General features: G+C 36.7%; 1 protein-coding gene across 7 annotated transcripts in view; it reads left to right on the top strand.

Annotated features, from left to right (window-relative positions):
- Positions 1–17,136, top strand: part of PPP3CB (protein phosphatase 3 catalytic subunit beta) — a 50,611-nt gene that overhangs the window by 2,569 nt on the left and 30,906 nt on the right. For all 7 annotated transcript variants that reach the window (XM_070432974.1, XM_070432977.1, XM_070432973.1 and 4 more), the window contains exons 2-4: positions 12,236–12,436; positions 13,132–13,256; positions 16,280–16,391. In XM_070432974.1, coding sequence (XP_070289075.1) covers positions 12,236–12,436; positions 13,132–13,256; positions 16,280–16,391 — 438 coding nt within the window. The remainder of the gene's footprint in view (positions 1–12,235; positions 12,437–13,131; positions 13,257–16,279; positions 16,392–17,136) is intronic.

Here is a 17,136-nt window from a genome sequence, read left to right as displayed (position 1 = left end):
ATTAGTGGTAATTCCATATCACTAATAATGAGTAATTAGGCTTTCTGGTTAGTTAAAGCAAATTTAGTTCTGAGCCCACTCCAGCTGATGGCTCTGGTATAATTCTTCTCTTTTAAAGTTTATGTAGCCCAAATGCTTTAGGTGAGACTAGTATGCCTTCTTTAACTATTTTCTGTTAAGCATTTTTCTATTCTTTTAGATAAGAAGTTGGAAATAAGAAAATAGAAACAAACTAGGAAAAATAGCTAACTGCATCTGCATGAGTGCCTTACTGCCACATCCACAAAGTTGGTATGGGTAATTAATTAAAGCATAAAACTTTGAATTTTATGTATGTTGCTCTCCCCGGCCCCCCCCCCCCCCCCCCAAATTTGCTTGACCTAAATTGTACAGACACTTCCTTTTCTTTCCAGATACTTTAAAAATGTACCCAGATTTGTAAGACTAGATTGTCCCTTGAGATGATTGAATCTTTTAGCCTTAATTTTTTAAAAAAGTGTACTTTATCACTTAAAGTGCATTGTCTATATCAATGATGGCAAACCTTTTGAGCTCGGCGTGTCAGCATTTTGAAAAACCCTAACTTAACTCTGGTTCCGTGTCACATAGAAATTTTTTGCTATTTGCAACCATAGTAAAACAAAGACTTATATTTTTGATATTTATTTTATATATTTAAATGCCATTTAACAAAGAAAAATCAACCAAAAAAATGAGTTCGCGTGTCACCTCTGACACGTGTGTCATAGGTTCGCCATCACTGGTCTATATAGTGTGTATGTTCATTTTAGCACACACAATGTGACTTTCTTTTGGATTCAATATAAATATTTTTAACCTGATTTCTTAAATTATCAGATTTTCTGATTAAACCAAAACACTGAAGTGTATGTGTTTTAAATTTTTTAAAGCTGATATATTTTCTGATGGGCAACCTTTGATTTACTTAGGTTCTGTTGCTAGCCTGCCCTGCTTAGGTCATTTGGCTAAAGTGTTTTCCAGTACCTTACCTTTATTAGGATTGCTTATTTTTCATTACAGATTTTTATTTATTTTTATTTTTGTTAATATTTGTATTTATTTCAGAGAGGGAGGGAGAGGGAGAGGGAGATAGAAATAGAAACATCAATAATGAGAGAGAATCATTGATTGGCTGCCTGCTGCACCTCCCACACAGGGGATCAAGCCCACAACCCTGGCATGTGCCCTGACCAGGAATTGAACCGTGACCCCCTGGTTCATAGATAGATGCTCAACCACTAAGCACCACTGGCCCGGCTCATTACAGATTTTTAGATGAAACACATAGGTCTTGGGGTCACATAGCTACTTCAGTGTTTCTTGCTAATTCTATTTCATTATATTTTAAACCAACTTGAATTTTAATTTTTGTTTACTAGAGGTATTTTGTGGACTTGCCTATGTAAAAAGATAACTCTTGAAATTGATTTTTTATTTTTTTCTACCCCCATTAAATTCGTAAGCCTACTAAAATAATTCTTCAGTACTATGTGTCCCAGAGAAAGCAAAGGAACAGAGACGTGTGTGTGTGTGTGTGTGTGTGTGTGTGTGAGAGAGCGAGAGAGAGAACACACTGTGGTAACAAGACATCTTAGAAGGAACATGCCAAGGAGGAAATACAGCTACTTACTAGTGAGGCAAAGGTTCAGGTTCCAGAGCCATTGAATGAATTGGTAAACACCAGGTTGGTATTGCTCAGTGGTTCCACGTTGACCTATGAACCAGGAGGTTACAGTTCTGTTGATTCCTGGTTAGTGCACATGCCCCAGTTGCAGGCTCGAGCCCGAATAGGGACGGGGTATGCAGGAGGCAGTTGATCAATGATTCTCTTTCATCATTGATGTTTCTATCTCCCTCTCCCTTCCTCTCTCTGAAATAAAAACATTTTCAAAAAAGTTGTAAGGAAGTTTAGTGAAAAGAACCTTGATTTATTAAATGAGTTATGTTTTACTGCCAATCATATTACATTATTTCATCATAAAAATGCTTATACACAGAGATAAGATAAGCTGAAGCTAATTGGATATTCTTGTTTGGTATGTAAAATTTATTTTGATACCTTAAATAATCAAATGGGAGATATTTGTTAAATGCCTGCTGTATGCTAAAACTGTAGAAAAACAACAGAAGTGTAAAAAGATAAAATACAGTATTGGTTCTTGGAGAAATAAGTACTCATGAAAGGTTATATGTCATATGGATGGGTGTGTTTGATAAATGTGAGCTAAGGGGCAGAGCCAGCAATTATTTGGATTCAAAGGAGGCTGTGAAGACTCTGGACTGGAGTGGTCTAGCAAGAGTTTGTATAGGAGTAAAGAGGCCTTGAAGGATGGGTAGGTTTCAGATAAGTAGAGGATTGGAACTGGTTATTTGTGCAACATTTATTAAGTACCTGCTTTGCACCAGGTATTATATTAGACATTGGGGAATTAAATATATTAAGTTAGATAGATTCTCTTGGAGTGCTGGCAGTCTAGAGGAGGAGACATTATTGTAATAAATAAACAATGAACTAGGTACAAAGTGCTGTTGGAGCTGTAAAAAAGGGATTGACTGAGTCACCTGGAGAGAAAGCATCACCAAGGCTTATGTTTTGAGGTGGGCCTTAAAGAACAAGTAGAATTTCTCTAGATAGAAGTTAGGGCTGGGTAGAGAAAATATTTTCTGGTAGCACAAACAGCAGCAGAAAGGCATGGAGTTGTTGTTTTTTTAAAGCGTGAAATATGTGACAGTGTGTAAAGTGCTTGGCAAGTAATGGCAGGAAATGAAGTTGGAGGGATCTTTTGTACACCAGTTGAAAAGCGAGGACTTAAGCTAATAAACAGTATAACCTCTGCATGATTAAGAACACAGGTTCTAGAGTTAGGCTGACTGGGTTTGAATCCTAGCTCTACCTTAATAACCTTTTTACTGTGGACAATATTCTTAATACCATTAAGCCTCAATTTTCTCATCTGTGAAGTAGAGGTAATGAAGTAATATTATGGGGGTTTTGAAGGATTAATGAAGATAGTCCAGGTAAAGTGTGTACCACAGTGTCTGGCCTGGCACATGATAAGTATTCAGCAATGGTAGCCATCACCATTATTATTGTTGAAGGTTTCAAAGTAGAGGAATGATCCAATATCTTAGTTTTGAAAGCTAATGTGGTATTGTGTAGAACAAAATGTTAGAAGAGGAGAGGCTTAAATCAGGGTGTCAGAAGATTAATGGTGTAGTTCAAATACAGAATGACCAAGGCATGAATTAATGGAAAGAGAGAAACCAGATATGACACAACTTATGAGTAATATTAAACAGTAGATATATATTGGATCAGTTATTGGATATGGGAATGAAAGAGGTGGAAGAGCAAAACTTTTTAAAGGAAACAATAATCCAACTAATTTTGCTTTAGGAATTGATTAAATTTAGAGGCAGAGATTAGAATGACATGTGAAGACAAATTGAGAAGGCCCCTGAAAATAAGTTCCAGGCCCTGGCCAGGTAGCTTGGTTATAGTGTTGTCTCAATACTCCAAGGTTGTGGGTTCCATCCCTGTTCAGGACACATACAAAAATCAGTCAATGAACGCATAAACAAGTGGAACAACAGATCGATGTTTCTCTCTATTCCTCTCTCTCTCAAAATCAAACAAAAATTTTTTTAAAAAACAAAATAAGTTTCAGACTTTTTTCCCCTTTAAGAAACTACCCAACGTTTTTGAGTAGGTTAATTGAGCTGTGCTTTACACAATCAAGGGGGAAAAAAAGTAGACTTAGATTTTTCTAGTACACAAAGTGGTAAGACCTTGAATTAGCTAACATTGATTTCAGTAATGGAGATGTAAGAAAATGAGCATATGAAGAACCAATAGGACTTGGAGCCTAAAAAAACGACACCAAAATTTTAAGTCTGAGTGACAGAGAATGGTAATATAACAAAAATAAGCTGGGAAAGGGTATCAGTTTTGACAAAAAGGTATTGTATTCACAAAACCACCACAAATTAAAAGGAACCCAAAGGATACTTTGAAATTTTGAAGACAGTACTATAGGATTTATTGAACCTTTTCCTTTAAGAGCATGTGGCCAATGCATGCTTCTACCTCTGGCGACTGTTTTTCATGATTAAGAAGACTTCTGATGAGTCTTTTAGTTACAAAAGCATTGTCATCACGTTAGTATAAGACAGATGGTATTGGAATAGCATTTGAAGGTCTCAATTGCAATCATGGCTCTACCATGGTTGTTAAGGTAGAGCTAGGATTCAAACCCAGTTAGTTGAAATACTTTGAGTTATTTAAGTCAAAACTGTTACCTCATTTGTGAAATGGAGATAAAACCTGCCCTACAAACAGGATGTCTCTGAGAATCATACAGGATTATGTATGTGAAAATACTTTAACTATAAATAAAGCACTATATGTCTTTATCGCTATAAATTCGTATCAAGATATACAAATATTTTAGGAGCTGTAGTATATCTTCAATTCAGTAAACACTTATTAGTTACCTATGTTCCAATCTCTAGGTATATAGAGATGAAAGACAGCCCCCTCCCTTCAAGGAGCTCATAAGCTCATAGGGGAGACATATTTACAGTGCAGTTGCTAAGTGCCACGATATAGGTGCATCAAATGTTATGCTATGGAACCACAAAGGAGGTGGTGACCTTAACCTCGTCTGGGAACATTAGGAAAATTTTTCAATAATTGGAACACTGAAATGAGTTTAAGTACAAGGAGAAATTAGGCAAAAGATAGGAATAGTGTACCCCCAAACAGGCATGCAAAGTAAAAATTTTAAAATGATGTAATTTAAAAAATGAAAATAAAGTGTCCATAGTGTAGGATATATGTGGAACGTGAGGTAGTGCAAAAGATGAGGGTTGGAAATGTAGGGAAGGGTCAGATCACAGAATCTTGTATGCCATGTTAGGATAAAGAATTTATTTTTTTTTTTTTTATTTTTTAATTTAATTTAATTTTATTTTTTTTAAATATATTTTATTGATTTTTTACAGAGAGGAAGGGAGAGAGATAGAGAGTTAGAAACATCGATGGGAGAGAAACATCGACGAGCTGCCTCCTGCACATCTCCCACGGGGGATGTGCCCGCAACCCAGGTACATGCCCTTGACCGACGCTCTATCCACTGAGCCAAACCGGTTTGGGCTAGGATAAAGAATTTAGATATTATGTAATGAAACCTGTCTTGAAACAGGAGAATGCTGAATTTTTTTAAAATGTTTTTATTGATTTTAGAGAGAGAGGAAGGGAGAGGGAGAGAAACATCTGTGTGAGAGAGTAATATCAATTGGCTACCTCCTGCTTGCCCCCAACTGGGGATTGAGCCTACAGCCCTGGGCATGTGCCCTGACCGAGAATTGAACTGGCAACTCTTTGGTGCTCAACCAGCTGAGCCACACCAGCCAGGGCAAGAATGTTGAATTTTGGAATAAGTATTCTGATTATTGTGGAGTATGGGAATAATTGATAAGGTCATAGTAATTCCAGGAGGAGTGGGGGAAATTCCCTCCCCGGTTTTCCAGGACCAAGGGAGAATAGACAAAAAGTGGGAAGATGAAGATATCCGTTGTAGATTACTTTTTCAAGAAGCTTAGTTGTCAAAATAAGGGATAGCTACCTTTATATTTCTTCCTATCTCAGGGAAGAGGTATTCCTCCTATCCAATACTACACATTCTCTCTGTGCTCTGACTCCCATACCCCACGCACGTCCCCCGATTCTGTTTCTTCTGCCTTTGACTCTCCATTGGGTCATTCCTTTGAGCAGATAAACATAGTTAAGTCTCTGATCTTAAAAATAACCCAGCCCAGCCAGTGTGGCTCTGTGGTTAAGCATCAACTTATGAATCAAGAGGTCGCCAGTTTGATTCCTGGTCAGGGCATATGCCTGGGCTCAATCCTCCGTAGGGACGTGCAGGAGGCAGCTGATCAAAGTTTCTATCTCTTTATCCTTTTCCCTTCCTCTCTCCCTAAAATCAATAAAAACATGAAAAAACAACACAAAACAAGTAATTCTCCCTTACTCCTCATTCCTATGTATTGTGAGTTTCATATGAGAGATGTAGAAGTTTAACAAAGGCAGTGACTTCAAAGGAGGAGGTGTTTTTTTCTTCAGTGAAGTGATGATGTTGGAAATGGTAATGGGGAGCTAAAGACTGAACTTTTTTTCTCTGCTGGAGTAGTGGAGTGTGGATTAATGAGGAGTGTTCACTTTGAAAAATGTGTGTGAGAAATGTTCTTCAGGGGAACTAAGATTTAATTAAGGTAGAGAGATGAAGACAGGAGTTCTTTGAACAAAGAGTAAAATGGGGGCAGGGAGGGGTGGATTTTTTTTTTTTTTTTTTTTTTTTGCTTGTAATGGGAATTATAGAGGCCTCAGTGAAAAAGATTCAGAGGGAGGAGAACAGCCAGAGGATGGCATGGAATAAGTGAAAGAAATACAGAGAGCCCAGCCAGTGTGGCTCAGTGGTTGAAAGTTGACCTATGAACCAGAAGGTCGTGGTTTGATTCCCCATCAGGGCACATGTCCTGGTTGTGGGCTTTGTCCCCTGTAGTGAGCATGCAGGAGGCATCCAATCAATAATGCTCATCATTGGTGTTTCTATCTCTCTTGTCCCCCTCCCTTCCTCTCTGAAATCAATAAAAAAATTTTTTTTAAGTTAAAAAAAATACAAAGAAAAATTCAGAAGTATAGATGACAGGGGGGACTTCATTTTACATCGTTGCCAATAGCAGCACAGGCATCTGAATGGCACTTTGGAGTAAAGTTGTTCATTTGGCACTGGCTGCAACCCAATTGGTGTTGGAAGCCTCAGGGGGCCTAATCGTTTGCAGCCTTTGCTTATACTTGGGGAACAGGATTAATTTTCAGGATTTCTTACTCAGTAGTAGAAAAATAAGATCTCCGTCCTTCCCACATCCCTGATCAATCTGTGTTCCTGGTTTATTTTTCCAACTTCCTAAATTAAATCTTTTTTAGGCCTTGTTTTTTAGCACCAATACATTAAATCTGAATGAAATACCCTGTGAATGTTATTGATTACTAAAAAGATATGCTCATCATGGTAAAATTTGGATTAAAGAAAGTTTTTGAACAGGGCAGTTTGGTCAAAATGAATATTATCAAATCAGGTTTGCTAGTGTTGGAAACTTGGTGATTTGATGTGATTTTATAGCCCTTTAGGTTGTTCCAGCTAATCCTCCATTTTAGCCATTTCAATTATTGACCATTTACATTACAATTACATACATTTATGTTCTGGTTTTTCCCTATCACAAATATAGAAGAGCAGGAAAAATAGTCTGAAAATAAGGAGAAAAATGTATAGGAAGAAAAACCTAGGAAAGCAGGAATAATGGACTGAAGATGAATTAGAAATAAAAAAGAAAAACCTCTTGAAAGCCTGAAAATAGATGGAAATGCTTTAAAATTAGAAGTTGCCAAACAAAGTAATTTGAGAATATTAATTTTAAAAATAGTTTTATTGATTGATTTTAGAGAGAAAGAGCACGTGAAACATCGATTTGTTGTTTTACTTATGTATTCATTGGTTGATTCTTGTATGTGCCCTACCGAGGGATCAAACTTGAAACATTAGCGTATTGGGATAATGCTCTAACGAAATGAATTACCCAGCTAGGGTGATAATATTAATTTTTGATGAAAAATATTGAACCCTCTATTGACCAGTAGGGTCAATAATTAATACCTTATTAGGCCAAATTCTACTTGGTAAGTTTTCTTTTGCCTGATTAGACCACTTGCTAAAGCTCCTTTCCTACCTACCAAAGAGCACATGCCTTTTTCCTCTTATTTTCTTATGTACTGATATATTAAAACATATTATTTTGAAACTCCCTGTTCTCCACTTTCAGTTTGTGTTGTTAGAACAACACTGATCTTCCATAATTTTTACCTTTTATCTAGGGTGGCATTTCTTCACTCCTTAACTTGTACCCATTCCTTAAAAGTATTCCAGCCCTGGCCTGGTTTTCTCAGTGGATAGAGCTTTGGCCTGCAGACTGAAGGGCTGTGGGTTCTATTCCCAGTCAAGGGCACGTACCTGGTTGCAGGGCTCAATCCCCAGCCCAGGCAACCACTCCTTGTGTCTCTCCCACATCAATGTTTCTCTCTCTCTCCCCCTCCACTCTCTAAAAAAATCAATGGAAAAAATATCCTCAGTTGAGGACTTAAAAAAATCTATACTAATAAAAGGGTAATATGCTATTTAGACCAGATAGACCAGACTTCTTCCAGACGTCCTTCCAGACAAAGCCCTGGTGGTGGGTGCCGAGGCAGAGGTGGTTAGGGGCGATCAGGCCGGCAGGGGAGAGCAGTTAGGGGCAATCAGGCCAGCAGGGGAAAGTGGTTAGGGGCAGTCAGGTAGTCAGGCAGAGGTGTTAGGGGCAATGAGGCAGGCAGACAGAGGTGTTTGGAGTGATCAGGCAGGCAGGCAGGCAGGCGAGCAGTTAGGAGTCAGCGGTCCCAGATTTGCGAGAGGGTGCAGGCCAGGCTGAGGGACCCCCTTCCCCCGTGCACAAAATTCGGCCTCTAGTAAATAAATAAAAGGTATCCCAGCTGGTCCTGAAATGTAAAAGTGTTCCTTGAGTTGAAAAAGAAGTGAAAAAGCATAGGTCTATAGATAACTTACTGATGAGCATGGAGACAGTTTATCCTCCACTCCCGTACCCCCTACCCCATAAATAAAGACATTTTGGCTCTTGGTTAAAGAGGGGGTAGTACCTCAGTGTGACTTTCACAACATGCATGAAAACATGCAGTGCCAACTGATGACTGGCTGACTGGAACAAGATGGGTGGGGGCTACCAGATAGATTTTTTTTTATATATATATTTTATTGATTTTTACAGAGAGGAAGGGAGAGGGTTAGAGAGTTAGAAACATCGATGGGAGAGAAACATCAATCAGCTGCCTTCTGCACACCCCCTACTGGGGATGTGCCCGCAACCAAGGTACATGCCCTTGACCAGAATCGAACCCGGGACCCTTCAGTCTGCAGGCCGACGCTCTATCCACTGAGCCAAACCGGTCAGGGCACCAGATAGATTTTTAAGAAGTTCTATATTTTGACAGAATTCATTTATTAGTGGAATTGTTGATTATTATGAAGTATACATAATCTAGAATGCAGCCTCTTAAACAGTGCCTGTTTTCCTAAGTAAAGTGATTAAGAAATTCTCTTGGCCTAATGAGAAAAATATGATCTTATCTTGATCTCAGAAATTTATATTTAAGAAATATTTAAACTTCTCATTTTTGTGTCCCCAAAGTAACTTTTGATTTATTGAGTAATCAATTGTTAATTTCTGTAGCTTTTAAACAGTTGGTTTATTGATGAAAGCAAATTTGGTTATATCATCTTATATAATAAAGAGGTAATATGCAAATTGACCCTCACTCCATCATGCCATCACAAGATGGCTGTGCTCGCAGCAGAGTCAGGGTTCCCGTAACACAAGATGACTGTGACCACAGCAGAGGCAGGGCTCCCGTAATACAAGATGGCCGTACCCACATCGGAGGCGGGATTCCCATAACGAGCTATAACAAGCGATCAGTAGGGACCTGAGGCTGCGTGGCGCCGGACCGGGGAACCTCAGGCCGCACCCCCTGCCCTGGTGCCGGGCTGGGGGACCTGAGGTTGCGCCCTCGGCCCAGCGGGGCTTAACGGGGGACCTCAGGCTGTGCCCCTGCCCAGCAGGGCTTGAAGGAGGACCTCAGGCCACGCCCCACCCCCCAGCGCCAGGCCGGGAGACCTCAGGCTGCACCCCACGCCCTGCGCCGGGCTGGGGGACCTGAGGCTGCGCCCCCTGCCCAGGGCTGGGGGACCTGAGGCCGCACCCCTCACCCTGGCGCCAGGCTGGGGGACCTCAGGCTGCGCCCTCCACCCGGCGGGGCTTGACGGGGGACCTGAGGCTGCACCCCCTGCCCAGCGCTGGGCCTGGGGACCTGAGGCTGCGCACCTCCGCTCAGCCCAGCGGGCTTGACAGGGGTGGGGCCAGCTGGGTCTGGGTCTCGCGTGATTTCGAGGTGCACGCGGGTGGGCGGGGGCTTGACTCTGGGTCCCACGGCGTGCCCCAGACTCTGACAGGTGGAAGATTTTCATATACATTTTACTAATTTTCTTTCATCTCTGACATTTCTATTATAGAGAAAGGGCAAATAGCAATATTAAAACATTTCCTCTAATTATTCCCTTTTAATGTGCACGAATTTCATGCACCGGGCCACTAGTATATAATAGTTTGTGTAATTTTTTTAAATATGTTCTTATTGATATCAGGGAGAGGGAGAGAGAGAGAGAAACATTAACAATGAGAGTCATTGATCGGCTGCCTCTTGCACTCCCCTGTGGGGATTGAGCCTGAAACCCTGGGCTTGTGTCCTGACCGGGAATGGAACCAATGACCTTCTGGTTCATAGGTCAGTGCTCAACCCCGGAGCCACACCAGCTGGGCTTTTTAATCTTTAGTTGGAGAAAAACATATTTTAGGAAAGATTTTTATTTTACTAGAATCTAGAAATAGTATATTTGAGGGAATTAAATGTATTCAATGCCTGTTTCAGGTAGTAAAAAGAAATGGGAATAAATGTATTCTAATCAAGGGGAAAAGAGCAAGTTCAAGTTTTGTTTTACTAAGTGTCAAAACAAAGAAGAAGAAAGCAAGAGGGATTGGTGATTTCAGAATCTTTTAGAAGTGGTTGACAATCCCTCTACATCAGTTCTTATCTCACTTCTAAGGGATTGAGTTTTTCCTAAAATTTTTTCCTCATCTGCACTTTTAAAGGATCGAGTTCTTTTTTTCCCTTGTATGAGAACGTGCTTATTTATTATTCTTCCTTCCATAATTAATGTAATTCTAGCCCAGCCCCCTTCTTTAGTTACTCCAAGTTATGAAATAGGAAGAAGCAGTTGTTCCTTTATATTTCCAGTCTTCTATATAGTAATTGCTAATCACAATGAAACATTAAGAAAATACTATAAACTGTATAGGCATATGAGTTTTTTCCCCCAAAAAGTTTTAGTTCAGAAAAGAGGGAGCTGTCTTACATTTGAGTCTGTATGTAGACTCTTACTATAAATTTCTCTTTATTTTGAAAAACAAAGTAGTATTTGATAAAGAGCCTAAAACAACTTCAGTGATCTTGAATGCATAAAGAACTCACTTGTTGGATTCAGTGAAAAATGAATCAAATAAACAACAGATATATAGTAATTTTTGCTATATATATGACTTCAAATTGTGCTAGATACCATTGAAAATATACCTTCCTGTTTCCTGTTCCATTTAAAAAATTTCAGTTTAAAACAGTATAGTTGGTGATTACTTGTGTAAACTATATATATATGTACTACAGGAGTAAAAAGGCCAATTATTTCAGTAGTTAAGACTGTAGCTTAGGATAAATTTTCAGTGATCACTTTTTACATATATTCAAAAAGTGCTTTTTCTTAAACAACTTAAATGGAAGTGAAGATAATTTGCTTTTAAAAAGTATTAGATGACTTAGAAAATGACTCAATGATAAGGAATATACTGATGTTGAAGGTGTGTATAACTATTTCAAATGGGTGTTTTGTGAAACATGAAGGTAGGAGAAAAGCAGTATTTCAAAATTGTCATGATTTATTAATGTTTGAAATCTATGCATGCATCTAAATTAATTTAAATTTCAGAAGAAAGCATTTGGCTGTTTTATCTATATCCCTAAAAGTTTCTATTCAAGTTGGCCAGAAAACAATGTTTTTTATATTCTTATTAGGACCATGGTGGATCACCTTATATTTGGGATTTCTGTCTATTCAGGCTTATGTAGTATTAAGTTATATTTATTGTACTTCATATGAGGTGAAAAGTGTATGATATGTTTTGAGAGTTCTGCCAAAAAAATGTTTTATCTTAAAGAAAAAAGCTCTGGTTATCCTGAAAAAACTTTAATTTTGTGAGACAATTCATTTCTCTAATAATTCTCAACAAACAAAATGTTATATACTGATTAATAAAAAGAAGTATACTTTGCTTTTTTTTAAAGGCTTTTAAAAAATTAAGACTTCTATCCAATAAATGAAGAACAAAAACCACCTTTTTATTTTTTACTCTTATTTACCTAGATCTATTTATTAGTTTTATATTAATATAATATATTGTGACTTATTTTTTCTTCATTAAAATAAAATTGCAGCTGTCCCTTTCCCCCCAACACATCGCTTGACATCTGAAGAAGTATTTGATATGGATGGGATACCTAGGGTTGATGTTCTGAAGAACCACTTAGTAAAAGAAGGTCGAGTAGATGAAGAAATTGCACTTAGAATTATCAATGAGGGTGCTGCCATCCTTCGGAGAGAAAAAACCATGATAGAAGTAGAGGCTCCAATTACAGGTACATTTATTTATGTTTTGGATATTATTTTTTTATCACACCATTATTTAATTGCCTCAATATGGAGCTGTCTCCTTTTTAATCATAGCATATACTAAATTAATATTACATGGACATTATCTTGAAATTTACATTATTTTTTAAAGTTTTCCCCTATTTTCAGTGAATAAATATGATCCTAAATAATCTGAGTGCAGAAGTTAGTCTAATATGCTGTTTTGAAGGTTTCATTGGTTGTGTTGGCCATAATTCAGTTTGATTCAATAAATACTTAATTACTTTGCTTTCTGTCATTAGGGACAAATACCTAAATATCATATCAGATACCAAAGATAATTACTTAGAAGTATACAGAAAGTATTGAGTTAGATTGGCGTTTTTACTGCCATCATTATAATTTTGTCATCCTAAGACACACATGGTTGGTTTTCTAAAGAGAAGCATTATAATATATAGATGAAAATTTTGTTGCTGGCTTCAAGTTTTATTACTTTTATTACATCTTGTTCTGTATCTTGAGCACATGAACACTTGGGTACACAGCATCCCTATCATGATTCTTCACAGATGACTGCCTTCTCAGACATTTCTTGATAGAATTTATAATATCCCTTATGTAAAATAAATTAGAATTTAAGTAAAATTTGTTATTTCAGAGTGTGTTTTTTTCATATCTAATAATCTTCTTGTTTCAGTGTGTGGTGACATCCATGGCCAATTTTTTGATCTGATGAAACTTTTTGAAGTAGGAGGATCACCTGCTAATACACGATACCTTTTTCTTGGTGATTATGTGGACAGAGGTTATTTTAGTATAGAGGTAATGATCATGTACTGTCATTTGATTTGCTTTTAAGTGTTATCATAGATGATTTTCATTAATTCCTAGTAAAATAAGTTTCTTAAAGTACCTGTGTTGGGTTCTTTTTAATACCTCAGTATTTTCTGATGTTTTTAGGTAAAGCTACTATTTATTCCTCTTCTGTTATTCAAAATAATCTATTAACTTCCCTGTATTACTCTGTTTATATAATTGCCATTTTTCTCAGTGGAAATTATAAGTAAACTGGGGGATCTATATTGCCCTGTTATCTAGTAGCCCTAAGGAGTTAGTGCTATTTCTCTCTCTTAGCCCTAAAGCTATTAACCTGTGTGAAAGAAGAATAATTGAATTTTCTCTGATTAAATAAAGCACATTATAATGCATTTATTGCTTAAACCCTAGTACTTCTATTCCTCCTTCTGTAGCTCTTAAATAGACCCCTAGTATATCATATGGAATCCTGTGTATTCTGAAATTATTCATTTGTTTTTAAAAACTTAAGAGGCATTAAAATGACCTGTTGATTATCACTTAATGGTAGATGATTCTTTTTCTACTTTTACTTTTCTAATTATATAAATAAAAATTATATAAATAAAATCAGGTTAAAATAGAACAATATGTATTTTCTAATATATCTCCTTTTTAAAATTTTTTTAAAATTTGTAAGATTACATTTCGGGCATATAACATAATTTGACATTTATATATTCTCCTTTTTTGAATGAAAATGAGACTATATTATAATATTTTTCTGTAACTAGCTTTTTTTCACACACCCTTATACTGCGAAGTATTCCAAGTCAGTAAATATAAATTTAAAGCATCATTTTTTCTTTTTTTAAAAATTTAAGTCTTTATTGTTGAAAGTATTACATACGTCCCCTTTTTTCTCCCATTGGCCCCTTCTAGTCTGCCCCATTGCCCCCCCTACCCCCCCAGACCTTCACCACCCTATTGTCTATGTCAGGGGTGGGCAAACTTTTTGACTGGAGGGCCACAATGGGTTCTTAAACTGGACCGGAGGGCCGGAACAAAAGCATGGATGGAGTGTTTGTGTGAACTAATATAAATTCAAAGTAAACATCATTACATAAAAGGGTACGGTCTTTTTTTTTTAGTTTTATTCATTTCAAACAGCCGGATTCGGTCCCATAGTTTGCCCACGGCTGGTGTATGTCCATGGGTTATGCATATGTAATACAAGTTCTTTTGTTGATCTCTTCCCATCCACTCACCCCCACCTTCCCTCTGAGATTTGACAGTCTGTTCTATATAGCATCATTTTTAATAGCTGCATTGTATCCCATTGAATAAACAAACCACAATAGATTTATTTATTTATTTATTTTTTAAACCACAATAGATTTAATAAACTCCTTATTGTTAGATACTTAAGGTGTTCTGCAGTTTTTTTCCATTACAAATGATGCTTCATTAAGCCAAGTTATTTATGCATCTTTGCATACTTGCCCAATTATTTCTGTAGGACAGATTCCTAAAGGTAAAGTTGCTGGATAAAAGGTCTACCAATAGATACTTGTGTTGAGCATTTTATATGTTCCAAGTATATAAGCATGTTCTAAGGACTTAACACACATTGGTTAATTTCATCCTCACAACAATGTTATGAGGTGAGTACTGCTATTTTATCCACTTTAGAGATGAGGAATTGCAGGCTTGGAAAGGTTAAGTAAACTTGCCCAAGGTCACATTGTTAGTAATAGCTGCAGTCAGGCCATCTGACTCCAAGCCTATGCCCTTAACCCACCTCTCCTGGCAAATATTGAAGACTTAACCTGGTGACTTTCCATGCTGATTACCATTGTTTATATCCCTTTCTTCAGTTTTTTTGTCAACTTCCCTGAAGTATGCTAGGGTACCTAGTGGCCAAGGGAGTTCAGCACTCTGTCCACTGAAATTCGCTTAGGAACTTTATTACCCTGAGTACTTCCTCCCATTCATAGTTTCATTATCAGCCCCCTCAGTCTTCCCTCAAGGCTTCAAGAAAAACAGATAATAGTCTTTAACAAAAAGACTGGGGCTTTGACAAAAACAATAAACATTTTTAGGAAACTTAGTTGGTAACTGAACATGGTGGTGTGTATGCCCTTGTAGCTGACTCTTAATACATTTTATTGTTATAAAAGGAAAATAACAAAGAATCAAAATATGCAAGAAGGACAGGTAATTCTTTAATAACTATTTTTTAATAAGTATTTTTCTGGTTTAATTCTTCTTTTCTTGTGAATAAAATGAAGGTGTGAATAGTTACATATTTCAGTAGACCTTAACTTGTTAAAAATAAAGTTTGTTTTTTCTTTTTATATATGTAATATAAACCAAGATTATTTCCATAGTAAATAGTCCTTATTTTTTTAACCAAATAAGTAAAATGTGACTCTGTTTCTTATGTTAAATCTATTTAGAGAAAGTATTTGCTTATTACAAAATAAACATAAACGTGGCTATTTCCTTCATTAGGTAGCATGGCCTAGCCCTAATGCTTAACATCAGAGGATCAGAATTCTATCTCCATTACTTACAAGTTTCATGATTTTGGACAAGTTACTTAAACTCTGCTTTAGTTTCCTCAGTTGTAAAATAGAAATAATATTACATCATAGGGTTAGAGAAATAAGTGAGCAGGATTAATTTTACAGTGCTTGATACATCGTTAAGTACTCAATAAATGTTAGCTGCTATAATTTTTTACATTATTATTTGTTGATCTACCTAAGAAAGAGACCAACCTGCTAATTGTTTTTACAGCAAACAATTTGTAAATCTAAAGTAGTTAAATAGATTGACTCATTTATTCAACAAATATTTATTGATCTTTTTCTGTTGGCTAGGTACTTTTCTAGGAGTTTACATTTTAGTTAGGAACAAAGAAAAAAGATAATAATGAGTAATAGAGAATGTAAGTGTAATAGGGTTAGAGGAAAAGGAGCAATGATCAAACAACTAAGTTAAACACAAATATAAGATAAATTCACTGGAAACATTTTCTTTTGCAGTGTGTCTTATATTTATGGGTCCTGAAGATACTATACCCAAGCACATTATTTCTTCTGAGAGGCAATCATGAATGCAGACACCTTACTGAATATTTTACCTTTAAGCAGGAATGTGAGTACTGCCATCAGAAATATTTTCACTTCCTCATTCTTTTTGGGTGACATGGATAGTAAGAGTTTGACGATTTTATAGTATAATATATAAGAACAGATTTTGTATACAAACATGTAAAGAGTTGAGGAAGATTGTCAGGAACTCTCTAGTGTTTAATGGCATTTATTCTAACATATGTACTTAAGAACAGTTTTGAGTTTTATATATAGTAATATTAACAGGAAGGATAAAACTAAAAAGAAATTGTTGTTGCATTGGCGATTATTGTCCCCCAATATTGAGGCATTCCTATGAAATTTCTTAACAAATTGTTCATCCTGTCATCATTGCAGATTTTTTGAAACATGCTATTAATGAATTGGCATTCTTAGCCTGTAATGTGTACCCCATTTCTCTCTTAAATTATTATAGCAGTGGTAATCGAGTAGTTATAAGCAGTCACATGGTATAGAATAATGTTTGGCCATTTTTCACACCTTATCGCTGTGTGGTAGTTAAGTTAATAATTAAACCTTAGAGTTAAGTTCTAAAAATAGGTAATTTCAGAATTATTGAGACTCAAACATGATCCAGTAAAGATCATATTAGTAGAGACTTCCAGTGAAGGAAGAAAAAGTGGTAGGTAATTGCAGATGAGGCAAAGTCATATAACTTCAAGGATCAGGCAGATAATCTAAATGAATATGAGAAAGTGCATGCTTTACCTAAAAGCAATCAAATTAAAATTTGCCCTAAAAGTAAC

This window comes from Myotis yumanensis, unplaced genomic scaffold, assembly GCF_028538775.1.
Source record: "Myotis yumanensis isolate MYYU_CA2020_CCGP unplaced genomic scaffold, mMyoYum1.0.hap1 SCAF_13, whole genome shotgun sequence".
Lineage (NCBI taxonomy): Eukaryota > Metazoa > Chordata > Mammalia > Chiroptera > Vespertilionidae > Myotis > Myotis yumanensis.
Note: the sequence above shows the minus strand (reverse complement) of the source record. Positions and strands in the feature narration are given on the sequence as shown.